The 27,933-nt window shown below is 45.6% G+C and overlaps 1 protein-coding gene across 2 annotated transcripts; it reads left to right on the plus strand.

Annotated features, from left to right (window-relative positions):
* Positions 1 to 1,674: 1,674 nt before the first annotated feature.
* EXOSC10 (exosome component 10) lies at positions 1,675 to 21,760 on the plus strand. Of its 2 annotated transcripts, XM_011000826.3 has the most exons (25): positions 1,675 to 1,812; positions 4,011 to 4,147; positions 4,842 to 4,965; positions 6,224 to 6,328; positions 6,642 to 6,807; positions 6,955 to 7,069; positions 8,125 to 8,200; positions 8,646 to 8,756; positions 8,982 to 9,125; positions 9,630 to 9,820; positions 10,778 to 10,934; positions 11,094 to 11,242; positions 11,415 to 11,465; positions 12,117 to 12,228; positions 13,622 to 13,672; positions 13,837 to 13,915; positions 14,009 to 14,118; positions 15,810 to 15,905; positions 16,251 to 16,325; positions 17,480 to 17,567; positions 18,710 to 18,783; positions 19,260 to 19,431; positions 20,224 to 20,285; positions 20,948 to 21,024; positions 21,619 to 21,760. In XM_011000826.3, exons 1-25 carry the CDS (start codon positions 1,696 to 1,698, stop codon positions 21,647 to 21,649), a joined length of 2,670 nt encoding a protein of 889 aa, XP_010999128.2. In that variant the 5' UTR covers positions 1,675 to 1,695; the 3' UTR covers positions 21,650 to 21,760. The 2 variants fall into 2 exon arrangements, with proteins under 2 accessions (XP_010999128.2, XP_064350132.1); XM_064494062.1 differs by having other exon boundaries at positions 13,837 to 14,118.
* Positions 21,761 to 27,933: the final 6,173 nt, after the last annotated feature.

Below are 27,933 nucleotides of genomic sequence, written 5' to 3' on the forward strand. Positions count from 1 at the left end.
TGAACCCTCACAGCTGGGAAGCCTCATACCTATCCATTTTAATCCTAAAATCAGCTATTTTGCTCCCCAAAATAGGATTGGGTTCTACCTGAAATAACCATCAACGATTCCAGCAATGTTACCACTCATGAAAGATAAAGGGCATGGCAATGAATGGACTCAGGAAAATGGGAGCCATCGGTGGTAAAGACATACTCCTTAGGACATAAGTGTCCTTGGAATTAAGATGCTCGCTGAACAGGGAACTATATTCAATATCTTGTAGTAACTTATGGTGAAAGAGAATATGAAAATGAATATATGTATGTTCCTATATGACTGAAGTATTGTGCTGTACACCAGAAATTGACACATTGTAAACTGACTATACTTCAACAAAAATATATTTAAAAAAGAAAAATCAAAAAAAGATGTTCCCTGAATCCAATGGGTTTTAAGTTGCATCTAAGCAGAATCTTCTGACTTTGTTGAAATGACTTACCAGAGGAAGGTAAGGTGCTAATGGAAGCCTTTAAAGACAGTCTATTAACCTATCAATCCAGGGTGGTTTCCTGTGACCTGTGGGAAGGGAGGGCCTTAAATCTCCTCGAGGCATCATGTAAAGCAGTTTCAAACCTCAACTCCATCTCCTCGTACCTGCGTGTGTGACTTTAAACAAGTTATTTAATCTCTCTGTCTTGTTTTCTCCACTGTAAGTGTGGATAAGAGTCAGATCTATCCCGTAAGGTTGTTTTGAGGATGAGATAATCCACGTAAAGCACTCAGCAGAGCCTGACATGTGGTATTAGGTTGAAACATATGAAATAAGTACTCAAAATATGACTTGTTAAAATGAACTAAACTACTAGCCCTTTGTTCGGCCAGGTTACCTGTGTATCTGAGGTACACAAATTGCGGGGAGGGGAAAGAACAAGTATTCTGCTACAGGATATTCTAAATAAGATAAAAGCTAACATTAATTGAACACTTACTAAGCCAAACAAATGGTATTAAGGGTGTGTCACCCTGATCTTAGGGGAGAGGATACACCCTACAGAGCTCCCTGAATCCGCCCTTGAGCTGCCTAATGCTGCCTCCCTCCTAACTAGAGCTCTTCCAGGCATTTAACAAAGTTCACACCAAGTGCCTTAAGAGTAGTTCCAGCGGTGTGTATGGGGAGGAAGATCTGACCGGAGGAGTTCCAGAGCATTGGAGATAAGTACAGTGGGAACATATAGCCGCCTTTTCCAGTACTTCACCTATAAAGGGCAAGAGAAACGTGATGATGGCTGGAAAGAGGTGTGGGGTGGGCTGCTGTTTTTTGTTTTGCCATTTTTTGGTGGGGAGAGAGGCGAGCATACTTGTAGGCTGTTAGGGATGAACCAGCAGAGGGGGAAAAGACAGAGACGCCAGAGAGGGGATAACTGCAGGAGTCACCATCAAGTGAGTGAAAGGGACACAGAACCAGAGCCTGGGAGAAGCTGGCTTGAAATAGAATAATTGGATCCTCCAGTTTCCACCGTAAGTCACTGGGTTGTTGGCATAAGCGATTAGAGAAAAATGTAAATTCCCCTGGGTGGGGCTCCAAGAGCTGATGATACCCCAACTCACGCTCCCCAGCTCGTCCCCAGCGAAGACAGCCTTTACACATGCGCGCTGCACGCACGTCGCGTTGGCCGAGGCACTCTCGCGAGAAAAGCCGTGCAAGCCGGAAAAATGGCGCCCCCCAGTCCCCGAGAGTCCAAGGCCCAGTCGGCGACGAGCGCAGCCAACTGGGCAGCAGACGGGGAGATGGTGCTGCCGGGCTTCCCGGACGCAGATAGCTTCGTGAAGGTGAGTTCGCGAGGCCTCGGGGACACTGGGAGCTGCCCGTGGCTGGCCGGAAGCAGGCCCGCGCCCTCTCCGTGGCCGCCAGCCCGGCCGCGCGCTCGCCGCCGCGGAGCCCCTGGCAGGGGTCGAGGGGCCGCTGCCCTCTCCGGGCACAGTCTGTCGCTTCGCCCTCTGGGGATGGGGCCTCGCACTCGGACACTGAAAGATGCCCAACTTCCCAGGGTCTTTGATCTCCCGTTTGAGCCCATGCAGTACCAAGGGTGAAGAACCGTCTCCGCGTCGGAGGGCTTCCTTGTCACCCTGATGTCCCCAGCTCTTGCGACCTCTACCCTGCCCAGGCCTGAGCCACCCAGCCGACTCTCCAGAGAGGCCCGGCCGCTTTCCGCTTCCCGCACTTCCCATCATCCTCCCCTTTCGCAGCCGGGATGGCCCTACTTCCCTCTCCTGAGGTCCAGTCCTTCATAATACCAAATCCTGGGTTTAGTATCACCTGTTACAGCTACCACCGAGTATCCCTTCTGTATGTGCCATAGAACATTTGTGAACACCTCCTCGAAGGAAAACAGTTAATTTAGATCATTTGTCTCATGGTGCTTAAATATGAACAAACCAACCTGGGATGAAACACCTCATGCATAGCTCTTACAAGACCATGAAACTAAAATACTTTGTAAATTGACACTGCAAATTCCTCAAAACCTACTCGCATGATATCTAATTTATCATTAGCATATATTGTTATTAATTCATTTATTTGGCGCTGAATAGTTCCTTCCTGGACCACTAGCCATGGTCCTGATTGGGTGGCTCACTTGCTACCATGTTCTGGACCATGATTCAAGTTCCCACCTCTCTCTTTTTTTTTTCCCTCAGAAAACATTTATTACACAACTCACAGTGATGTCATTTGGCTTTCATATGACCAGCTGTCATTTACCTATGACAGCCACTTCAGGTTTTTTTCTCATGTGTTGTGACCACACAATTAAAATAGACGCCTACTTGACACTAACTGAAGTCCATAAACAAGTCCAGTTGTGGACAGTAGCCATTATAAATTAGTCATCCAAAAGACCTAGAATATTTTTATATTGCTTTTAGATGCTCACCCAAATGAAAGCACAAAAATTAATTCCCCTAAAAAGCCCATGGATCTGAATTTGAGTGATAATAATAATAATAATAGCACTTATTTGCCAGGCACTATCCTGAGTGAGTTTATTAGCTCATTTAATCCTCACAGCATCACCATGGGGTAGCCTACCCACTTTTACTGTGCCTGTTTTTCAAAGTCAGAAACTAAGGTTCAAATAAATGAAACAACTTGCCCAAGGTCACAGTCAGTAGGTAGTAGAGCCAAGTTTCAAACCCAGGCCATTTTTAATATTAGCCATATTATATATGTATCTGTTCTTCCCTTACTCTCAGGAACATAAGCTCCAAAACTTGGTTTCATGTTCACCGTTTTTTTTAACACCTTTATTGTGGTATGGTTCCTGTACAGTAAAGTACACATATTTCAAGAGTACACTTTGATGAATTTTGATAAATGTATACACCCATGAAACCACCACCACAATGAAGATAGCTAACATTTCCATCACTCTCTAAGAGGTGTAATTTTCAAATTCATAATTTATCCCTTCCCACCCCCTTTACCTTCTGGTAACCATAAGTTTGTTCTCTATGTCTGTGAATCTGTTTCTGTTTTGTAGATAAGTTTATTTGTGTCCTTTTTTTAAGGTTACACATATAAGCGATATTATATTGCATTTTCTTTCTCTTTCTGGCTTACTTCACTTAGATGACGATCTCCAGGTCCATCCATGTTGCTGCAAATGGCACTTTATTCTTTTTTATGACTGAGTAGTATTCTTTTGTGTGTGTGCGTGCGCGCGCACACACATACCACATCTTTATCCAGTCATCCGTCAATAAACATTTGGGTTGTTTCCATGTCTTGGCTGTTGTAAATAGCGCTGCTGTGAACATTGGGGTATCATGGTCAATGTTGTATCCTAAGGGATTGGGGTAAAATCAGCACTAAATGAATATGTGCTGGATGCATGAAGATTGTATATCTTCATCATCTGGCATAATTCATTATATATATATATATATAGTAGATCTTGAAAAAAATGAGTTGCTGAATGAGTGGGGATCCACGTTTAAAACATGCTTGTTTTTCTGGTTTTTGACAGTTTGCTCTTGGGTCAGTGGTGGCAGTCACCAAGGCATCTGGGGGCCTACCACAGTTTGGTGATGAGTATGATTTTTACCGAAGTTTTCCTGGCTTCCAGGCATTTTGTGAAACACAGGGAGACAGGTTGCTTCAGTGGTAAGTACTGTATATTGTTTTCTCATGTTGAAAGAAATGAATATAAAGAAGTAGATGATTTTTTCCTGAAATTCATTTTTTCTTACCATAATTTTCTGTTTGGAGCTAAAAAATGTAAAAATGAGACAATGGATTTTGAGTAGGGAAGTGTTACTTGGTAAATTTTGAGTTTAACTTTAAATATATATATAGACTATTGCAACTATAGACAATGAATCTTTCTGAATTAACATGGGACTTGAAAACCTAGATCCACGATTCTCTCACACAACTTGCAGAGTCACAAGTATTAGCTTTCTAATAAATGAATTAGGACAGACAATACACAAACATTGATTTTGTTTAACTGTTGCATGACAGAATTAGAGAATCTGTTTCAGAGTTCATGTTAAAACAATGCAGAGTACATTATTTATGTAGTGTTGTATATATTTTTTAGAATCTACAGGAAGCATCAGGGTCATTTCTTCTACCTCTTCAAATAACGGATGAGGAAAATGAGTCTTAGTGACATTTAGTGAATTGCCCAAGGCCACACAGCTAGCAGTGTTTTTTGCTCTAAGGGTACAGGTTTTATTAGTTTGGTCAAAAAGTATTGGGAATAGTCTGAGTCAAGCCTTGTGAGCTTTCTTCCAGACTGTAAACAGGTGAACAAAAGTATACAAACTAACATTGGTTTTCCTGTCCTTCCTAGCATGAGTAGGGTAATGCAGTACCATGGGTGTCGAAGTAACATTAAGGACCGGAGTAAAGTGACTGAGTTGGAGGACAAGTTTGATTTGCTAGTTGATACCAATGATGTTATTCTGGAAAGAGTGGTGAGTATTTCACCTTACTCTTAAGACAACTAACAAATGAAGAGCTTTTGAATTATTAAAATATGAAAAGAAACCCAAGCACCTCAGAAAATGAAAAGAAAGGAAATTGAAGTTTCCTGCACGTAACAACATTCCCTTCCTCTGATAATTGGCTTCTTTTTCCCAAAAATAACAGTTGTCTTCAAGTATATCACTTCAAAATATCACTGCTCAGGGGACACCTATTTTTCAAGTGCCTTATTAGAAATCTACCTTCCAGATTTGCAAATCCCAGTTTGTTGCAAGAGAAGAGGCCTCAGGTTACAGAACCCAACCAAAATGTAGTCTGTTTTTACTGTTGTCCACTGTCTGCTGAACACCCTGACTTGCATGATTGGAAGGATCATTCGATCTAGCTGACTATTCATGCCTAATTCTACAGCAGAACATCATTTAGAGACACACACAGAGATTGTCCGAAACAAATCTAACCTCAACCATCTGACAGTCCTGCAGATGTTTATGTGGTGCTCTCCTGACCCAGGAAGTCATCTCTCCCATAGTCCAAACACCCACAGGTCTTTCCGTGGTTTCTCATATTCTATGATTTCAAGTCCTGCCATTCTGCCATTTGTCACCCGAGTGCACTTCTGTTCATGGTGCCCAAACTGAGACTCCACGTCTGCTTCTGCAAAGTAGATCAGGACACCTTTCATTCTCACTCTAAATACCATCCCTCAATGTTTAATATATGCATCTAGGGTCTTGTTAGTTATTTTGGTGGGCCACATCATACTCTTAAGTCACTTTTTTTTTTAACTATTCGGTTTCTTTTTTAAAATATTTTATTTATTTTTATGATCACATTATTCTTTTCTTTCTTTTTTTTTTTTTTTTTTGGTGTGGGGTGGAGGTAATTAGATTTATTTATTTTTAATGGAGGTACTGGAGATTGAACCCAGGACCTCGTGCATGCTAAGCACATGCTCTACCACTGAGCTATATCCTACCCACTGTTAAGTCACTTCTGAATTTTCTGCCCAATTCAGGACTATAAAGAGTTGGTCAAGGGTTGGGAGTGTCTGATTGTTGCCCTGTCTTTCAGCAAACAATGCTCTAATTACTTGGGATGACTCTAATCACCTCTCCTGCAGCAAACCACTCTTACAAGTGTATATGCTCACACATAATTTCCTGAATGTATTTTGTACAAATTTTAGGTATTAGCTCTGTTAACCCTGAAAGAACAATACTAAACTAATACCTCTTCTGCTCTTAGGGTATCTTACTGGATGAAGCAGCAGGTGTGAATAAGAATCAACAGCCTGTCCTCCCTGCAGGATTACAGGCCCCCACAACAGTGGTGTCCAGCTGGAACCGGAAGGTGAGGGCTGCTTTTCAGATTAACTAGAACTTCCGATGTCAGCTTTGTGTAGGGCCTTTGCCTGTTCTGATTTGCATTTCTTCTAATTTATTGGACATAGAACTGGCCACTGCCTAACTTGTTCTCGTAAACAGACATGACCTAATCACATCACTCTTGTCTACTTTGCTCCCCCAAGTCTCAACACACACATACATTCGTTAAAGAATTGTCCTTGGAATGCTTTTGTCTTCTTGGAAGGCCTAAATTGGAATTTACTTTTCTAATTCATCAAGCTGCTGTGTTATAAAATATTTGTTCTTACTGGTCACAGGCAGGAGAATATAGCAAAAAAACAAAATCTGAAACTTTCCGGCTGCTTCATGCAAAAAACATCATCCGACCTCAGCTTAAATTCCGAGAAAAGATTGACAATTCCAACACGCCATTCCTTCCCAAAATCTTCATCAAGCCCAATGCTCAGAAACCCCTCCCTCAGGGTAAGTAGTGCCACCTCTGCCCAACAAAGACAAATGACAGGGGAAAGGTCTCCCTCCCACCTTCCTTCCTTCAAATTCAAAGGGAGTCAGTTAATGCTCCATTACTAGACAAGATGTGAATGTTTTTGTCACTGCTTGGGTCTCCAGCACTCTCTAAAGAAAGGCGGGAGCGCCCACAGGATCGCCCTGAGGACTTGGATGTGCCCCCTGCCCTGGCGGACTTCATCCATCAGCAGAGAACCCAGCAGGTGGAGCAGGACATGTGAGTGTTTGCCTGTCTGAGCTTTCTGCTATGAGTACTTAGTGCCACATTTTCACTCAGTTTCACTTTTGTAAAATGTGTAAATGAAAGCAGAATCTGAGGAGTGGGTGACTCTTCATCTCTTCCTGACACGGATCTCAAACCTGCTTGTGTTCACTGAGGGCCTCACACAAGCAGCATCTTCTGTCGCCCTCCCACAGTCCTGAGAGGTGGCAGTTGCTCTCGTCCCCCTTGTAGAGATGAGAAAACAAAGTTAGAGATTCTCACTTCCCACAGAACTACAACTTTAAACTCAAGTTTTCTTAAAATTGTCCTTCCTTTGTATCACTCTGCCCTTTCTTGTTAGGTAGGGACTCACACAGTAAGCTAAGACTCATTAATAAATTCAGTTAAAAAAAAAGAAAAAAAGGCATTTTTTCACTGGTAGTATAAACATCTGGGAAAAACTGCTTAAAACTGACAAAAGGACTTTGCCTTCAGTATAAAGAAAAAAGGTGATGAAAACTTGGTGGGTGTTGGAGCAGAGTCTGTCTGAGCATTCATGCTTTCAGCCCTGGCTTTGCACCTTGAGGCCACCAGCTAAGTGCTAGAGAAATAAAGGTAATGAAAGGTGGCCCTGCCCTCGAGGAACCCAGAGGCAGGATTTTTATGCAAATATCTGATAGAGGAACAGGAAGAAACACATCATTTGGTATATTACCAACTCAGGTATTTGCCCCGTGCGCTCTCACTCACGGATTTATTATTCCAAACCACAAAATATATATCCTATTTCTGTTTCATGCACAGCAGCAGCCATACACTCTTTTGCAAATTAGTGCTCAAGTCTTTATAAATGAGTAGACTTTGAATTACCATACTTTAAGGGTGAACAAGTTTCCCCTAACTTTTTTCTGATGCACTTGAATTGTCATTGAAATAATGATGCTTTTTAAAGAGAGAAAATATTTTCATAGTAGTCTTGTTTGTTTTTATAAATTGGATTAGAGCAGTTGTTTTTCTTGAATCATGGTATTGATCACAAAGATTTTGTTGTTGTTGTTTTATTTATTCAGGTTTGCACATCCTTATCAATACGAACTAGATCACTTCACTCCACCAGATTCAGTCCTTCAAAAGCCAGAGCCTCAGGTAAGTGCCCAGCCTTAGTTGACGGATGGTACCTGAGTAGCCCAGGAAAAATCGAATAAATAGATGAGTGGACGTAATAGTGACTTTCCTTAACATTTATAAAGTAGAAGGTTATGGCTTTGGATCTTTTTTTAAAGTTTTATTTTGGAGAGGAGAGAAGTAAGCATCTTTTTTTTTTAAATAGTGGTTCTGGGGGGTTGAACCCAGGACCTCATGCATGTTAAGCATGTGCTCTACCACTGAGCCATACTCTCCCCACTGAATCATTTCTTGAACTCATAATTCACTTTGTACTTCAGTGAAAGATGATTCTTAATATCCTTCTCTTTCTGCCTGTACTGTTTTTTTTAAATATATATAACCTCTTTTATTTGATCATATAGGTTTTTTAACATTGATGAAATGAAATAATTTTTAAAATTCTGCCTGTACTTTTGTGATCCAGTTATACAGACCTGTAGAAGAGACGCCTTGTCATTTTGTGTCCTCGCTGGATGAACTAGTGGAGCTGAATGAAAAGCTCTTGAATTGTCAAGAATTTGCTGTAGACTTGGAGGTAACTAGGAAATGACACTGAGTGAAATTTTTATGTTTTCTGTGAGTTCACCTACTCAAGAAGTATAAAATTTTTAAAAAGTATAAAATGAATACTAATTTAAATCTGTTTTTTGTTACAAATTAATCTCATCATTTTTCTTTCTAACTGACTTTTCAAAAGCAGTCAAGGTAAGCCTGGGAAAATCATTTTTTTCCTGTTCTCCCTTCTTTCTCTGTGTTTTAGCATCACTCTTACAGGAGCTTCCTGGGGCTGACCTGCCTGATGCAGATTTCCACCCGCACAGAAGACTTCATCGTTGACACCCTGGAGCTTCGAAGTGACATGTACATTCTCAATGAGAGCCTCACAGACCCAGCTATTGTTAAGGTCGGCCAGCCTTTTCCAGCTCTTGCATTTGCAGGATTCAAGTGCGTTTCAGTTTACTGTTTTCATTATTTCAACGTAGACCCAATAAAGCTGAGAGAAATAATTGTAATTTCCAGCACTAGGGTACCACAGGCTAAACTGCTTTTGTTTCTAAACCCCTGTTGGAACAGCTTAGACTTAGCTCTTTACCACCCAGAAAAATGTTAAATCACTTTAATGACTACTGCAGTGAGCTCGTGCTGTCAAGATTGTGTGTCCATAATGACTACCCTGGAAGCCAGCAGAGCAGCTTGCTTAGAATCTTCGGCTGTTAGCAGTTAAGAGTATGCAATTAGGAGAATAGAAGGCCATGGCCCAAATTAAAAGAAGCATTTAAGACTGAACCCATTTTAATCTTTATACCGGATTCTAATTCCAGTGTTCTAATAACCTGGAGACAGAGTTCCTTTCAGAGCATGAGTGGCCTTGTGCCCTTGTACTGCATGACTGTGGCTTTGTTTTCAGGTCTTCCATGGTGCTGATTCAGACATAGAATGGCTGCAGAAGGACTTCGGGTTGTATGTGGTGAACATGTTTGATACCCATCAGGCAGCACGCCTTCTCAACCTGGGCAGGCACTCCCTCGATCACCTGCTGAAGCTCTACTGCAGTGTGGAGTCAAACAAGCAGTATCAGCTGGCTGATTGGAGAATACGGTCAGTTTGTTCCCGGCGAGGAAACAGGGTTGGCAGAAGAGAGCAGGGGCGTTCGTTAACCTCCATCCGTGGAGACCTGCGTTCAGGCTGTCACACCATTTGACTCTCGAGTTGGATGTCGTTGGGCTTTTCTCCAGGTGTCTTCAGTGGCATAAGCACAACTGGATGTTTTAGAATAACATGAAGTTTATGTTGGGCTGATTATATTGCATAGATTAAAAAATGCTTCATATTTGAAAAAGCTGGGAACTACTCTCTTAAACAAACAAACATTACATTATGCTTCGTGGAAACAGCAGTTGAAAGAGCCGTGCCGGCTCAGCATTTGTCCGTGCCAGCCTCTTGTGTGAGACTCAGATCTCCCCGGGAGAGATGCTTGGGTATGTGTGCAAGATGACCTCCCGTAGGAATGAGAGAATTCTAAGGTACAGAGCTGATTAAGCCATGTAACCACTGTCTCCTCCAGGCTCAGACTGTTGCAGAGTCTTGCTGCACTTTGGGGAGTTCTTGCTCAACTTGATCATTTTCGGGTGGCCAGCTTCCTCTGTGAGGTTGCAGCTGTCGTATGGAGAAGCCACTAAGCTTTTCTCCAGTCCTGCATACCAGGATTTCCAAAGAGAACCTAGTAAAGTCCAAATATAGGATGAAAATTGATAAAATCTAAAAACCACTGCCTGTTGTTTAACCCTTGCCACATGCCAAACCCCAGGCTAAGATTCAGACTCAGGACAACAAGGCTTATTGTTAACCACTTTGTTACCCTGCTGCCCTTTGCACCCAGCTGTGAAAAGAATGGCTTGTCACGTTAAGATGCAGGAAATGCTGACGGAACTGTGGTATTGGCTGTGAAAAAATCTTTGATATTAGAAGGAACAAAAAAGCCTTAGCACCCGCAGAGTAGACAAATCTCTGCCCTGCAGGAAACCAGTGAAACGGTGTTCTCTGTTGCCATTCCAGACCTCTGCCTGAGGAAATGCTCAACTACGCCCGGGATGACACTCATTACCTGCTTTACATTTACGATAAAATGAGGCTGGAACTGTGGGAGCGAGGCAATGAGCAGCCCGTCCAGCTGCAGGTGGTGTGGCAGCGGAGCAGGGACATCTGCCTCAAGGTAAAACCCGGCCCGAGCTGCGCAGACCCGGCGCTCTGGCTCTGATCAGGCCCTTGTCTTTGCTCTTCACATTTATGAAAAGAGCCCAGTGTCTTGAGAAGGAGCCCAGGGCACAATATTGATTCCCCTTGATCTTGACTGTTCCCTGGTATTTTCCAGAAATTCATCAAACCTATCTTCACGGATGAATCTTACCTTGAACTATACAGGAAGCAAAAGAAGCACCTCAACACGCAGCAGCTGACGGCCTTTCAGCTGCTGTTTGCCTGGAGGGACAAGACCGCTCGTCGGGAGGATGAAAGTTATGGGTGAGGAACTAGAAGTCCTTCTGCTGCTTGCTTCCAGACTGAACAGGTCTGCTAACAAGGAAATAATGGACTCTCTTTTCCATGAAAGTTGGTTGCATTTTCCCCGAGTTGTAGCGCTTAATGGAACTTGCTGGCTGACTTGAATGTGATCCTGTTGCCTGTTTTATTCCAGATATGTCCTGCCAAACCACATGATGCTAAAGATAGCTGAAGAGCTGCCTAAGTGAGTCTAAGAAACGATTAATATGTTCTGACTTTCTCAGTAGAGAAATGTTGTCCTTCAGAATCAAGCTTCTCTGACTGTTCTTACCTCAAGGCTGTTTACTTGGAGAAGATCAGTGCTCTAAGGAAGTTACAAGCCTGGGGAACGAGGGATGCGGAACCCCTGCCCTTGGGCTGGCATTTAGGAAGTAAAACTTCTGACCTGGAACTGTTTCAAAGTTTACACCTTATGTTAAGTCCCATGTAGGTCTCCGAGCCTTTCAAGGGAAGGAAAATGTCTCAGGCTCTCTCCTCTGTACCTTCTTCCAAATCAAGGTATCTCATGATTTTAGATGTTTTATGATGTGAATTGAAGTGCAAGCAAAAAATCAAAATTCGCAGTCTTCTGTTCACCCGGTTGCAGAACCGCAGGCCAGCAGAGTGCTAGCACTGGTCTCCAGCTTTCCTCGAGGCCGCTGGAGTGGGGCTGCTCAGAGCTCCGCGCGGCAGAGAGGGCGTGTGGGAGCTGCTGGCCCAGCTGCCCTGACACGAATGTGTTTCCTTAGTCTTCACCTTGGCTATAGCACTCTGCCTTTACCTGCTCATTGTTCTTTTCTGGAAGCGTTGGAGGGCTGTGTTCCTGAGTGATGAGTATGTTCTTTCTTGTCTTCAGGGAACCTCAGGGCATCATAGCTTGCTGTAACCCTGTACCACCCCTTGTACGGCAGCAGATCAATGAAATGCATCTTTTAATTCAGCAGGCCCGGGAGATGCCTCTGCTCAAGGTAAGAAGCTTTTCTGCTAAGTCTTCTCAGCTCTGTCTGCTAGCATCTTACTCCCTACAGTCTCCTTCATACACCTAATAGGATTTAGGAAATCCAATGAGTCTGTCTTGATGATAGGCAAAAGCTAAACTCATCCTTCTATTTTTATGACCTTATCTTTGATAAGCCAGTGGCAAGTGATGTCTAGTGACTGGGCTGGTTAGTTATTGTTCAGAGGCAGTTAACCTGGTGGGATAAAATGGAGTGGGGATCTCAGTGCAGGGAGCTCGTTTTGGAAGTCTGGCAGTGGTCCAGAATGCAGCGATAGTGCCCTGATGAGTGTGTTGGTCACAGAAATGGAAAGCAAAGGACAGGGTCAAGAACTGTCTTCATTTAAAATTATATTAGATTTTTTGATGCTTTTTTTTTTTTTTTTTAACTAATGGAGGGACTGGGGATTGAACCCAGGACCTTGTGCGTGCAAAGCACTTGCTCTGCCACTGAGCTGTACCCTCCCCTCAAGAACCATCTTCAAAGGAAAAGGTTGAGGAGACTTAACAGATGATGACAATGGCTGCTGCTGCTTTTTGGGCACCATGCCAAGTGCTGTAGAGGTGACCTCTGACTGGCAAGTGGATTTGAAGATAACGGAAGTGGAGTCAAGGACGACTCACTTCAGACAAAAAGTCTAGGTGACGGGAAACATGAGAACCTTGGATAGAAAAGGGGAGTTCAGAAGCAGCTAGCTGTGAAGGTGATGCTCGAGTGTAGACAGATTTAGATGAAAGCAGGACACCCGGCCGATGATACAGTTACGTTTCTGTCTGTGTGAGGGTGTGTGACGCACAGGTGCGAGTCCAGCAGCACGCGTCTCTGTGTGTGTCTGCTCTTGGGTAGATGATACAATATGTTCAAGCAGATTGGCATGTTTTCATTTGTGTTTTATTGGGACAGTTTTTAATGTGTTGCCTCAGTAGTAATATCAGTAGGTGGTAAATCATGTTTGTAATTGTTTGAAAGATTACTGAACCCAGAAAACTTAAAATCAGCCCTTTGAGGTGAAAGAGAGGAGAATCTGAGGATAAACAGATTTAGAGTCTTCACGTTAACACTTCTTTCTTAGCTCTGTAGTTTGTCCAAGTAAAGACAGAAACGCTGGTGACTAGAGGAGGATCTTTGCTGTCCTTCTATATTGCGCCTTGTCATGATAAAGGGTTTTATTCTTTCATCCAACAAATAATTATGAGCACTAAGTGATTACAGTGTCAGGCACAGGAGGGGATGAAGGGAAGAAGAAAATCTCTTGGCTCTTGGGAAGCACAGCCTAGTGAAGGGACACATCTGTGCTGAGGGAGAAACATGCGTCCCCAGGCTTAGGGAACTCCCTCACGTTCTCTTTGTTTTTACTCTTTAGTCTGAAGTCGCAGCTGGAGCGAGGAGGAGCGGGCCGCAGCCCACCCCTGAGGTAGAGTGGTTCATCTGTTGTCTCCTCTCTGGGGGAAGACGTCATCGGTAAAAGACAGCACAGAGTTAACCTCCCTGACAGACGCCAGTGCCCAACACCGGGGGCAGAAACCTGCCACGCGGCTGAGGTTTTCATGCAGACCTGTTGCTTGCTTTTTGATGCAGAGGTTGGAGAACGTTCTCTTTGGCCCTCACGACTGCTCCCACGCCCCGTCAGATGGCTATCCTCTCGTCCCAGCCAGCGGTAGCGAAGGGCCCGCCAGGACACCCTGGGAGGCTGGGGCCGCCTTGTGTGCCCTCGCGCCAGCCTTGACTGCGCTGACTTCCGTACCTGTAGGACCTGAGCCAGCACAGAAACAGGACGGCCTCCTCCCCGGCCGAGAAGACGGGGAGGCTCTGCTGGACACCAGATGCCTCATCGCCACCGCTGTCATCACGTTGTTTAACGTGAGTACCACCCTCAGCGAGGTGACGAAGATCCTGGGGGTTTGGGCTACCTTTGACTCGAAGTAAAAGCCAGTGGGGATAGGCCTGGGGGCAACCAGCAAGACGGTGTTTGCAAGAAATCCTCAAGGAAGGTTGACATCTTGATACTCAGTAATGCCTCGCAGGGAGGTGTGTGTGGCCTCCAGTGACGCATACACAGGACTTTCCCCTGGATATCTGTTGTTGAGGGCTAGCTCACCTGGTTCCCCAGAGGGATGGAGCAAGCTCTCTGCTAAAATGTACAGTGTGTGCTGCAGACACCTTCCTGACTGCCGCCAGCACCATCTGTATGTGCTTTGGATGAAAAAAAACAAACTTCAAAAGCATTTCTCCACAGTCTAGCTCATTGGAAGGGGTGAGCAGCAGGGGATGCAGGCACCAGGAGGTGGGTAGGAACTGGTTCCCTATCCCTGAGGGAGGCTGAGTCCGGGCAGAGAGTCCGTCCAGTCAGGGGTCCTAGGTGGCCCCCTTGGGCCAGGCTGTGTCTCTGGAATCCATGCTGGGACGTGACAGAGCTTATCCCTGCCGTCCCACCCAGCACGCGTCTCCTTGCTGCCGGTGACTTCAGCTGCAGGTTCTTTGCAAAAGGAAGACCTGGGTGCATCTGTCAGTCAGGGTGGATGAATACTGAAACGACCAGGGATAAAAGGAAAACCCACGATGAAACTCTAAATACTGCAAACAACAGATGTGGTAGAAAGGAAAAGCCAGAATTTCTAGAAAGAACTGACCAAGTGAAGCAAGAATACTCTTCATTTGGATAAAGACAAGCGGCAAACTTAACAAATGTTCGCAGGACGAGAAGCTGGGTGGCTGAGTGGGCTACGCAATTACCGGTCACAGCTCTCCCCTCAGGCTTGAATGCCAGGGCCAGGGAGGTGAGGTACCGCCAGGGAGTTCACACTCCTGTTCACTTCATTCCATGCATTTAGTCTTGCTCCTGTAATTCGTGAGACAAGGAGTCTAGGACCTTTAGTTGACCTCAGGGTTAACTGAGCCACTAGGGTGATTAGGCAGCTAAACATTTGAGCGAGGAAGGGGGGTGCCTGGTCTAAAGGGGGCTGCACCCCCATGCTCTATGGGGAGGGGGGGACCCAGCTACAGCGTAAGCAGGACAGCTTGTATCCATGAACCCAGCTGGAATCAACATCCTATTGCATAATTTCATTGATTACCCATAAAGGTTTATGATTTTAAATTTCAGGTGAGTGTCAGGCTACAACCTCAAGTTGTAGAGCCAGCGGAGCTGGATTTAAGTCCATGTTCTGCTCCTGTTAGCTGTAAGGCTCTGGAAGACTTTCTTAGTCTCTCCAAGCCTGTTTCCTCATCTGCAGGATGGTGAGAATAATGCCGTAAACGTCACAGGTTGTAAGGACACCATGAGAATTCAGTGATTCAATAAATATGTATTAAACACCCTACTGCGTGCTCTTAGAGGCTATTACAGGGCCTTATACATAGAAGACTCTTTGAAAGTTAGTTGTTAATATTGTAAATTAACTATACTTCACTTTTAAAAATTTAAGTTAAAAATTTTTTTAAATAAGAAATAAACGTAAAAATCAGCTGTCATTATTACTGTTACTCTTTTGCTCGCATTTTAATGTCACAAGATGATTAGGGTTTTAAGTGGTCGTTTTCCGTCCCTGCAGGAACCTAGTGCTGAAGAAAACGGAAAGGGTCCATTAACAATAGCACAGAAGAAAGCCCAGAACATAATGGAGTCCTTTGAAAATCCATTTAGGATGGTAAGTAATGGCAGTGTGCGTTAAGGGCGGATAGAAGATGTGGAAATTTCTGCAGCTGTAGGTGCCTTTTGCCTGGAAAAGAAGCCACGAGTCCTCGGAGACTGGAAGCTAAAGCCTTAGTATGGTGAAGCTGCCCCTGGCAGCCGGGCTGAGACTCGGAGTCGAGTCCTCTAGGACCAACAGGAAGACCTCGCTTGAGTGCCAGGCAGTCACGGCCAGGCTGACACTTTGAACTGAGGCCTCCTACGATGGAACCAGCCAGGAAACCCCCATCTCAGTGTCACTGACTCTGGGTCCAGATTCCGCTTCTCACCGCATTTAACACGACTGTTTCCATTTCTCCAGTTTCTGCCTTCACTAGAACACCGGGCTCATATTTCTCAGGCTGCAAAGTTTGATCCGTCATCAAAAATCTATGAAGTAAGTGGATTTGTCACCCTTTCTAAGAGTGACTTTCTAAGAAAAGGGGACTTCTTAATGTCTTAAACCTGGTTTCTGTTTTAAACAAGCCCATCTGTGAACCTCCCTGAAAACGAATTCAAGAGCCGCTCCGTAGTGTTTCTAGAGAGAGGAGCCAGGCTGTAATCAGATTCTCAAAAGCATTTGGAAACTTTGTAAGAGACAGGTCTTTGGTTTTTGTTTTTTTAAATTGAAGTTTAATTTACATGCTGTAAAGTACACAGATACTAAGTGTACAGCTTGATGCATTTTTATGTATGAATATTACTTGAAGGCTCTTCAGGGTGACAGCTTAAATTTTAAAACACCCTGTCTTATGTTGTGTGGTTTGTTTTTAACAGCGTTATGAACAAGCATAAACACATCTTCCCTGGGTCCCCATGAGATGTTCCTGGGAGCCCGTGTGCTCTTTGTTAGAAGCCTTCCTCCGTGCAGGAAGCACTGCTCTGAGCAGATGGGCGGCCCGGCTCCCTCTGCCCCCAGTACTGCTGTTTCACTAGGCAACAAGAATTGGGCCAGAACGGCGGGGGCCTCAGCCCTGTCGCTGGGGGTCAGCCTGCTGTTTTAGACATGGGGAGTCAGGTGGAGTTTCCGCCTCCTCTCCTCTTCCCCTCGCTGGTGTGGCACACCCCACAACCACAGGTCCCGTGCCAGGCTCATGCTTAATGTCACCTCGGTGTGTTCCAGTGCCACAGGTAGATGTGGTGTCATAAAGAAGCACATCAGACTCGCAGGAGTCCTGCCTTGAACACCATCTTTGCCATTTGTTAGCCACGTCCCACTAGACAAGTTATTTAGCTTCTCCAAGCCTGCTTCCTGTCTGTAAAGTGGGGGTGGGGTAATGATACCTTCGTCCCAGGATTATGGAAGGGATTGAATGAGGAAAGCAGCCAGCCCAGTGCCTGGAGTACAGTTGTACTTTGTCCTTTTTAATAAGTATTTTATGAACAAAGCCAGCATGAAGTTTTCTATTGTGTGTCATTAGATGCAGAATTTGTGCCATAGAACGTGTGTAGTTATTAGGTGAGCACGCTCTGCCTCACCTCACTAAAAAATAAAGCATTCCGAGGTGGCTGAGTTCGGGAGTTTTTTTGTTTTGTTTGTTTTCATTGTAGATCAGCAACCGTTGGAAGCTGGCAAGCCAGGTACAGGTACAAAAAGAGTCTAAAGAACTTGCCAAGAAGAAGGCAGCTGAGCGAACAGGTAGCGTAGCACTCACTCCCTGCGGACTCGGTCGGCGTGTTTGTTTCAGAGCAGTCCTTGCACAGTGCTCTGTTGACTCAGTCATTGGCAGAGCGCCAGGTACAGCAAACAGGCCCAGGCCCTGCCCTCCGCAGCCTCCCTTCTGCTGAGGGACGGTGGGCAGGAAACCGTAATCGTGGGACCTGTCAGACAGCAGCCGGTACTTCCATAGAGGGAGGGGTAGGAAGTGCTTGGGGGTGGGCGTGAGGGAGCACGAGGGCTGCTTCTGTACTGCAGTCGGAGGAGGCGGTCCAGTGAACGTGGCATTGAGCAGAGACCTGCGGTGATCTGGGGAGCGTGTTCCAGACTGATGGCCCAGCAAGGCCAAGGCCCCAGCATGGCAGGTCGCTGTGCAGGCTCAGAGTGGTCGGGGGGCCAAGTGGATGAAGTGAGAAGGGGGAGGAGAGCAGGCAGGGTCCATTGTTCAGACTTTCATTCCAAGTGAATTGGGGAGCTCTGGAAGGTTCTGAGCAGAGGAGGGCTGTGAATTGACTTAGGTTGTAGCAGGCTCACCTGGCGACTGTGTTGAGAGTAGACTAGAGGACAAGGCGGGCAGACCAGTTAGGAGACAGGACGGGAATCCAGGTGAGCACCGATGCTGGCGTGGACGAGACGGCAGTAGAGGAGACGGTGAGAGGCTGTCAGAGCCTGGCTGTACCCTGTGCCAGCGCTGACAGCATCTGATGATGAGGTGAATGTAGGGCGTGGATGCAGGAGGTTTTAACCCTAGAGGTGGAGCTGCCGTCAGGGAGGCTGCAGAGGGAGCCGGTGTGATGTAGAGAAGGCTTTATTCTGGTCCTTGACACGTTACAGTTGACATCCCTATGCGGTGTCCTCAGATAGTTGTCCAGAGTTGGATGAGTGGGTTGGGTTCTGGGAGAGGAGCAGGTAGGGATGTGGATCGAGAGGGCGGGCGAAGATGAGAAAAGTGTCAGGGTCCTCACCCCCAGGCAGCTGTCCTTCAGGGATTGGGGGAGATGGGGTGGGAGCAGCAAAGGGGGCTGAGGGGCAGAGAGGCCGAGCTCAGCTGGGGTAACGGGGTCAGGAGGATGGAGGCTGGGCTGCCGCCATCAGAGCCACAGAGATGCTTCTCTCTCCCGCAGCCGCCCGGGACCAGGCCGAGGAGGAGTATAAAGCAACAGCAGAGCAGGCCGTGTCTGTCCGCCAGCAGGCCGCCGTACGTCCTGGCTTTTCTGCTTTTTCTTCTGAGAAATGCGATGCCCCTGGTCGTGGTCTGGATTTTCCTCTACTATCAGGAGGGCTTACCCTCGGCTTCAGATTAAATGCTTGCTTCTTCCCAGTTCCTGTTGGCTTGTCAAGTAGGGCCTGCCTCCTTTCCCCTCAAAAAAGTTTTGTCGTAATTCCCCCAAGAGAGTTTCTCCCACTGTGTTTGTGGTAAATACCCCGCTTGCCTAGGGTAGGAGACAAGGCCTCAGGCCTGGGGAGTGTCTCCTTCCCCAGCACCCGGAGCACTCTGGAATGCTTACCCTGCCCTGCTTAGTGGCCCAATGTCGTTCTCCTCTCCCCGTCACTGCATCCATACAGCCCCGGAGGCGGTGCCCCCCTCGCAGTGTGCTCACAGGAGGCGCGCAGGGCAGCCCCCTCTCCTGGACAGTTTCGGGCTTCCTTCTTATGGGTCTGTTGGATCCACAGCTGGAGAACACTGCCAAGAAGAGAGAGCGGACAATGAGTGATCCAAGGACGACAGAACAGAAACAGGAGAAGAAACGACTGAAAACTTCCAAGAAGCCAAAAGACCCAGATCCACCAGAAAAAGAGTTTACCCCTTACGACTACAGCAAGTCGGATTTCAAGGCTTTTGCTGGTGAGACCTGAACTGGTGCCCTGTAGGGACCATCTGGCCACGTTAGGTGGGAGGGGGCGGTGCAGTCAAGAAAGAGCATGACTTCAGCAGAAATTAAGCCACACCAGAGGCGTGGGTGGAACCAAGAACCATGAGGGCAACACAGGGACACAGCGGTGACCGGACGGAAGCCCGCTGCCCTCAGCCCCTGGGGCTGACCTGCAGGGGCTGCTGACTTGCAGATGCTGTCCATTCTGATAGTGGCTCCACCCTTCCTCACAGCAGCTTGTGCCCAGAAACACATTTCCTCACAGACACACACACACAGTAAAGATTTTGTTTGTTGAGAAAACCCGATGCCTGTGAAATGAAGCTCTGTGGTTCCTCAGCCTGCGAGAGTCCGTCTGCTTTGAAGGGGCTGCAGGTGGCATTCCTGACTGGACGTAGCAGCGTCCTTGGCAGCACAACAGTCTTTTCGGCAGGAATGTCACCTCTGCTCCCAGTTTACCGACAGTGGCTTCATCCTGCACAGAAACCAGGTGGATTTCCTTGATGTAAAAGTGGGCAGTGCTTTAGCCTCCTGCCCCCTGACCTCCTGTGACTAGACTTGTGAGAAAGGAGCCTGCTCTCCGGGCTGCCCTTGCCTGTTAGGAACATGACCTGTGAACTTACATCAGCCATAAGTTTCTCACCGGAAAGAGGGTAGCAGACTGACAACCCACCCTTCCGAGTGTTGTGCATCGGCCCAGTAGTCTGTTGTGTGCATCAGCTCATTTATACAGTCACCAGCCTCTTTCTTCCCTTACCTTTCAGGAAACAGCAAATCCAAACCATCTCCCCAGTTTGACCCAAATAAGCAGCCCCAGTCCGGCAAGGTAAGAGACAGGCAGAATTGTAGCATGCTTGAGGTGCTTTCGCCTTGTTTTGCTTGTTTGTTCGCTGGTGGAGGTGCTGGGGCTTGAACCCAGGATGCTGGGCATGCTGAGCATAGGCTCTACCACTGAGCTACACCCACCCCGGGAGGTGCTGAGTTTTTGACCTCTTCCATTGCTGAGAAGACAGGTCCATCTAGGAATCATTTTCCTTTGCAGATCTTGTCCCTCACCTCATTTCTTCCCAAGTACAGACAATACCCATCAACTTTTCCAGCAAGAGAAAAAAATTTTAGAGTCTATAAAAGCGGGTGTGTGGTTTTGAAGGGTGTTACTGTTTGCTGCCATGGGAATTATAGCCGCAGGCCGAAGACACTCCCTGCGGTGCCAGCACAAGCCTGCATTCACCCCGCTGCCAGCGGGTGGCTGTGGCTGCCAGTCGGCGTGGAGTGTGGCTGGATGTTTGGCATGTGGAAGGCGAGGGCTGTGCAGAGCCCTCCTGTTCCTGAAGCAGCTCACCTTGACAGCCTTGCCTTCAGAAATGCCCAGAAACATCCAGCTGCAAGAAAACCAGAGTCACAGCAGCGGTGCTGGAGTCTGATGGGCGTTCTGAGCTCTTGTGGTCGTGGTGGTCACACGGCTTAAATGGCTCCTTGTCTTTTCAGAAATGCCTTGCAGCCAAAAAAATTAAACAGTCGATGGGAAACAAAAGCATGTCCTTTCCAACGGGAAAGTCAGACAGGTAGGTGCAAGACGGCCGGCCTGGCCGGGGAGCCCAGCGAGTGGCCCAGAGGCCTCATCTGGAAAGACTCTCAGGGAGCCTCTCCCGACCAAATCCCTCTCTTTGCTGTTCAGAAAAAAAAAAAAAGTGAGCTGGGAGGCAGAGGTGACAGCTGGACGCCACTGCGTCCCAGAGCGCCACTTCCAGTCCTGCCTAGCTCTCTCCCCGAACCACACAGCTCCCCAGGGTCACGGCAGAGCTAATAGGTTTGAAGTTTGCCTAGATCAGCTTGTTTCTGAGGAATGAGAAAGAAATCAATAAGCAAGTGGGGGTTGTCGTTGTTCAAGAATATTTGAGTTAAAAGCAGGAACCCTAACCCCTCGAGCTGGCCCTGAGGGTGTGGCCTGATGGGGAAAGGCCTCTAGGGCTTGGTCAGCTCAGACCCGCCTCGCTGGGCCACAGGGGCCGCCCGCTGCCCGGCCCAGCTCTCCGGGACCCCCAGGCGTTTCCCCTCAGTTCTGCATTATTAAGGCTCACATTTTATAAACTGGCCAAGAGCCAACATCCAGCCAAACTGGAAGAACTAACTCTCTTGTTTTCATACTGTCTCTACAGAGGTTTCAGGCACAATTGGCCAAAGAGATAGTGTTGGAAGAGACCCTTGGGACCCCCCAGTGGACTGGAAGCACCACACGGTGGTGCTGGTTTTGTACAGACTCATTTTTAAACCATTAAAAATAATTCTTACTGGAAGAAAGCTGGTTCCTGACTCTTCTTTTGCTGCCACCACAGCTCTAGCGGGAAAGAGCAGATATCCATCCAGACCGCCATCCTCAGCTGTCTGTGCGTAAGTGTGCCCTTGGAGAGATCGGAACCACCCACGAGAAGGAATGCAGGAGTCTCGTGTTGACTCAGGAGAGGGCGGCGGCTCAAGGCCCAAGCGCGCTCCCCAAGTCTCCACCGAAAAACGGTTCCGTGGGCCTTCAGATAATGCGAGTGAAGCCAGATGGTGGAAAATACCTTCAGGAAAAGGAGCTCGGGTGCTTAGAGCGGCTTCTTGAGGACCTGGTCCCCCTCTATTCCTTTCTCTCTCCCCCTTTTTTTTTTAAACTTCATTTTTTCCCGATTATAAAAGTAATGACATGTTTATTATAGGGAATGAAGAAGACATAGAAAAATGCAAAAGAGAAAAATTAAATCATCGGTAATCCTACCGCAGGGAAATAACTGTTAGCATTTTGATAGAAAGACGTTTTACCATGTGTACATACATTTAACCTATAAACTTGGCTTTGTATTTCTGTAGTTTTTCACCTTTAAAGTTTATGAGACTTTCCTCATTCTAAAATTCATTTTAGCTAACCCCCATTATGGAACATTTAGGTTTCCTTTATGTACTTTTTTTAAAGAAAGAAATAGAAATCCAAATTTGAGGATTATAACCCAGGAAGAGCATCTAAGAAGGCTCTGAGAACTGTTCCGCCAGTTAGAAGTCAAGGCGCAGTTAGATAAGTTTTTTGAGACAGGGCTGTACATCAAATGACGTATTATTGATGGTTTACATAATCCAGATGTAAGCGGCATCCTGGTGGGTCACGTGACCCCTTACAAGCTCCAGAAGGAGTGTTATCTTTTAAGGAGCTGTCTTAAAACTGGGAGGGTGCTGCTCTTTAAGGTTGAGCAGGTGTTCCTGCCGTTGGGGGAGGGTTGGTCAGTGCATAAAGCAGATACACAGCGCACAGTGTGGGGAGATGAGGTCAGAGGGCAGAGAATTTTTTATGTTTAGATTTTTTTTATCTTGCCAGAAAATTTTATTTTATTTCACAGTTTCCTCCTGTTGATCGTTAATCTTTCAATAGAAAGCACTAGGTGTCCAAATGTTTGGTCTCAAAGCTAGGGGCTGCTTGCCTGCCCCAGGGTCCATCCGGTCCACCAGGCCGGGTCCCGATAGCCTGGTTCTCTCATTTGGTGGTTGTATGAGTAGAATGTTCAGCGAGGAGTGACAGCCAGTTGTAGGTTGTCCAACAAGAGGCCTGAGTTAATTTTCCTCGCATGTGCATTGTGAATGCCCATTATTTTATAGAGAACTACAGAGGTGATGTATAGTTTCAAGTCACGTAGACATCATTAATCTAGTACAAGAAACGATCACCTTATAAGTTCCACAAACTATAATTTAAATTGGTAGTAGGAGCAACAATGTCTTTAGCAAAGATTTAAGCCAAAATCCTCCTTAACCAAACCATTTTCCTAGCATTTCCCCGAAACTGGTAGGATTGTTCAGAGCAGAAATTTGACTCTTCATGGGTCATAAGAGGAGTTAACAAATATCGTGGCCAAGTGATCATATCATTGGAAAACTGGTAGAAACCAGTGTGCCCTGCAGATTGACAGATTGGCAGGGGCTGTTTCCAAGGCTGCCTGTGACCTTGAGTCCAAAGGAAGGCAATTGTGCATCTCCCTAACCAGCCTGGGGAAAGCCAAGGTCATAACTTGTTCCCTAAACCCATTGGGTCCTGTTAAGAGCTACCCAATATTCAACATTAACGTAAATGACTATTTATGGCCAAAACAGGCATCACTAATTGGCCAGGCAGGTAAAAGGGGTCTCACGTGGTGATGCTGGTGGCAACATCCGCTTGCACAGTACTAGACTTCCTTTTTGTTTTTTTATTTTTTACATTTTTTATTTTTAGACTTTCTTTTAAAATAAAAATTTTAAAGACCACCCAGTAGAGCCTTGGAGAGGTGAACTCCGCCAAGGCAACCTGGGTGTGGTGGACAAAGGTAATTAGCCACAAACCCAGGAGTTGGATTGATTTTGAAACTTGCATGTGACTGAGCCCAAGAAATACATTTGGCTCACAAGCAAAGTGTGGGCAGTTGTCAGAGTGATCAGTACAGGCCTGGTCCTGGTCAGCATCTATCAGATGTTGTCTTCTTGAGCTGGCCTGGTAGTGCTGGTCTTAGATGGAATCAGATGTCAGTTCATTCAGGAGAGGCCTGATACGGTCCCTGCCAACGTGGCTGCCCACAAGTCCTTTATCTGATGCCTTTCCCAGTGTGAATAATCTTGTTGCAGGCCATGGCAGATCCAAAATCAGATTACTCTGATAAACTTCAGGAAAAAAACTTAGCCTTTTAATAACTAAACTTTACAAGGAGCTGTCTGGAAAGTCTTAGCTTAGATAAATACAAACCTCAGTTAATAGAACTAGAATTTTTCGGGGGGGCGGTGATTAGATTTCTTTCTTTCTTTCTTTTTCAGAGGAGGTGCTGGGGATTAAACCCCAGACCCTGTGCTAAGCATGCGCTTTACCACTTGAGCTATACTGTCCCCACCTGGAACTTAATATTTACTGAAACATAATCTTTTTCTTTCTAAAATTATTGTCATTTCTGCCAAATATCAGATTAATTGTCCACATAGACTCTTTTAAATTGGCTGTGCTGGAACTTTTCATAAAGAATCTCAGATTGAAAAAAGTCAGGACAGTCATACCAAGGGCATGTCATAGATTCTGACGGTGATATCTATACATTTGTGTGATGGATTGGGGTGAATTCCTCTTCTCGAGGTCCCCAAAATACCATGAGATTCCTGTACCTGTTAGGAGGTGGCCTTCCTTATATGCCTCAGAAAGCTTCTGGGTACTATCCTTAAAGCAGGAATTCCCAAAACAGTTATTCCTAAAGAGTTTACCTAAAAGTCCTTCTCTTTTACTTCTGTTTTATTTACCTAAAAGTTTTGTCATTTCCTTATTTTTCTTGCTGACAAACTTTGTAACAGGAATATAAGGTCTTATTTGATGTAACCTAGGTACAGTAGAAGTATTATACTCATGTATACATAACAGACTCTAAAGACATGTCTGCATCAAACCAACAAGCTTAAGCTAACTTTGACACCAATCATTGATACTAATTCACTACTGAATATTTTTCAGATCACGTGAAACCTTTATATTTCTGAGTATTTATATAAGTGCTTAATTTCCTTTAAGCAATTAATAGAGCTCTTTTACAAATTAATTTTGGCAGTACCACACATCTACCACACACATAGATACATACAAACAAACACAGAGACCTCATAGTTCCTATCTAAGTTTCAGCCCTGAATCAGGTACAGTGCATAACCCATCAGTTGCAAAAGTTGGATTCTGATGGGGTTTCTGGCAGGTGGAACAAATCAAGGTCATCTGTCTAGATGGCTAAATCCTTTTTACTAATATTTATGGAGAAGACACTTAAAATTTCTATTTGTCCTTGACAAGTCCCAAATTACCTACCCACTTCTCTGAAATTTGCATTTTTAAAAAATGGTGGAAATAAGGATTCCTGGAGAAGACCAGGTAGCATATTTGCATCTCAAAGGCATAGGAGGAGAAAAGCAAATTCCTCTTGGGTTGACTTTGTTCCCTAAAGGCCCGGGGCGGGGGGGGGGGGGGGGGGGGGGGAGTTTTCCCATTTCTTAGCCTTTTAACATAAATAGGGGAGGTTTGGGGAGTGATAAAAGGATCTAGCGGGTTTTGGTTATTTCTGGAACTACACTTTTGATCCTGTAAATACTAGATTTGCAAAACAAGGAGGTTTTTCTGTTTGTTTATTTTTTCCTTCCAAGAATTGGGTGGCCACCTCAGTGATATCAAAGGACTAACACACCCATTAACCTATGTTGGAATGTTTTGCTTTCCTTCATGTAACTTAGGGGAGAAGACCTCCCCCCAAAATTCCTGTCAGGCTCCGAATATCAGCTGTGGTCGGTTTAGTCAGACCAGTGGCCTCCCATTTTGGTAATTTATTTACAAACACTTTTGAGGATCTCCCCTGGGTTTAAGAAGTTCTCTATGGCCCTCATTTCAGTCCTTTGATCTGAAAAGGCTCAGCCTCACATGGTCCCATTTCAGAGGTAACCATTTGATAGTACCTTCTGAGTAGAAAGGCAGTTCAGAAGATGACTAGAATGAGTGCTCAAATAAAGGACAGAGGGGAGCAGTAGTTAAATTTTCAGGTACCATTTATATCATTACTCTCATTAGCCTTCTACAACAAATCTTTCAATGAGGGTATCTGGGAATTTTGAAGCCTTTTGGAGGTTCCAATTAAAATAGATGTAATAGTTTAAGGTAAGAGCTCCCTAAAATTTTAAAAATTTAAAGATTTCTCCAATTCAAATGATCCATGGAACTAGCCCCACAAATATTTTTCCCTGCTAGTCTAATTTTAGAAAAGAAAAAAACACCTCTGTTGTTTACAGTAGACCCTGCAGGCACAGAAGACTGCCAGCTTTAACTGTGTCCTCAAAATCCAGTTTTGGAATGTCAAAAGAACCCCTCGACCATTTCAGGGGCCCAGTTCCCTTTAGCTCCCAGTTAAGTCCTTGCAAGCCTACGTAAACCCAACTGGTGTTCCCATAGATGGCTGTTTGCAAGGGAGCTGTCTGGCCTTCGAGGCACAGTTTCCAGTATTACTTTCATAGCCTAATTCAGATATGAGATATGATCTGAGCAACTCTCTGAGGACAGTCTGTGGATCACTGAGTCTAGCTTCCCAAGAGGTCATCCTCGGGTTGGTTTGACTTCTTTTATGTGGCTCGGTTTCTCCCTGTGATAGGCTAAAGCTGCCGCAGTGCCCAGAGCACTAGGTGGTCAGCCTCTGCCACGTCCCTGATAAGCAGTACTTCCCAGTGGCGGTGGCTTCCCCTCTGGGACCACCGCAGGTGGGAGGATTGATTCTCAGATGCTTCCACGAGGTCCTCAGTCACCTTTTGGCCCGAAGAAGCAACGTCTCTTTATTCTTTGGAGCTGAATAATTCACTCTCTCATTTCACTAGCAAAAGTTTGTTCAGGCCGTATATCAAGTCATTTTTTTTCAATTTAAGCCAAATTTAACAAAAACCCAGCCACCTATGTTTCCCTGGTCCCCTCACCCTATGTTCCCTCACTAGGAAATTCACCAGTACCCCTTAAGACTCCAAGTTTGTTTTTCCCCTAATGTACTCAGTTTCACTGGTCTTTTTAAATTTTTTAAAATGGAGGTACTGGGTATTGAACCCAGGACCCTGTGCGTGCTAAGCGTGTGCTCTACCACTGAGCTGTACCCTCTCCCTTCCAACCAAGACTCCAAGTCTTAAATGAAAACCAGCTAGAATAAATCTTCAAGGATCATCACCCAAACAATGAGATCAGACTATCAGAAGAACTCGCTGGAACTCCTGAGGAGTATGGAGAAGCCCGTGGGGCTCAGGGGGCCCTTGCTGGTAATGAGCGCTAGTTCTAGGTAGACCCCAGGTGCCCTCTGGTGCCTCTGATACCCTGCCTTGACTACACCAAGAGTATGCTGGCGAAAAATGAATCAGTTGATCTGAGAAAGAAATGGAAAATTTTATTCAAGCCAAATTTGGGGGAGAGCATCTCAGAAAGCTCTGAAAACTGTTCCCTTTTGTACTATTTTTAATGCAACACTGAACTTGTATAAATTTGTGGCCCAATCTCTGATTATTTCTTCAGAATTCCATTTGATTTTAATCCTGAGAGGGGCTATTAAATCAAGAAAGCATAGAATAATACCATTATTTTTGTCTTTACAAATACTTAAACAAGGAACCTATTTTCTTGGAACTTTTTCCCACAGATTGTTGCGAGGGCTGACCATGTCTGAGACCCTGTGCGGCTCCCAAGCCAGGTCAGAGGTGGCTCAGCCCTGGAGAGCAGCCATCCCCAGAATGGGCTGGGGCTTGTACAACACAGGACAGAAATGGTTGAAACTGACAGAAAAGCCAACCTACCAGGGTCTTAGTGAAACAGGTGTTTTACACAGGGCTCCCGCTTCATAGGCCTGGCACCTGCCCTAGTGCCACCTCTTACCCCCTCACTCTGTTCAGCTGGAGACCAGCACCCAACCTCCCTTCAAAAGGATTCTGCCCGT

Source organism: Camelus dromedarius, chromosome 14, assembly GCF_036321535.1.
Source record: "Camelus dromedarius isolate mCamDro1 chromosome 14, mCamDro1.pat, whole genome shotgun sequence".
Taxonomy (NCBI): Eukaryota; Metazoa; Chordata; class Mammalia; order Artiodactyla; family Camelidae; genus Camelus; species Camelus dromedarius.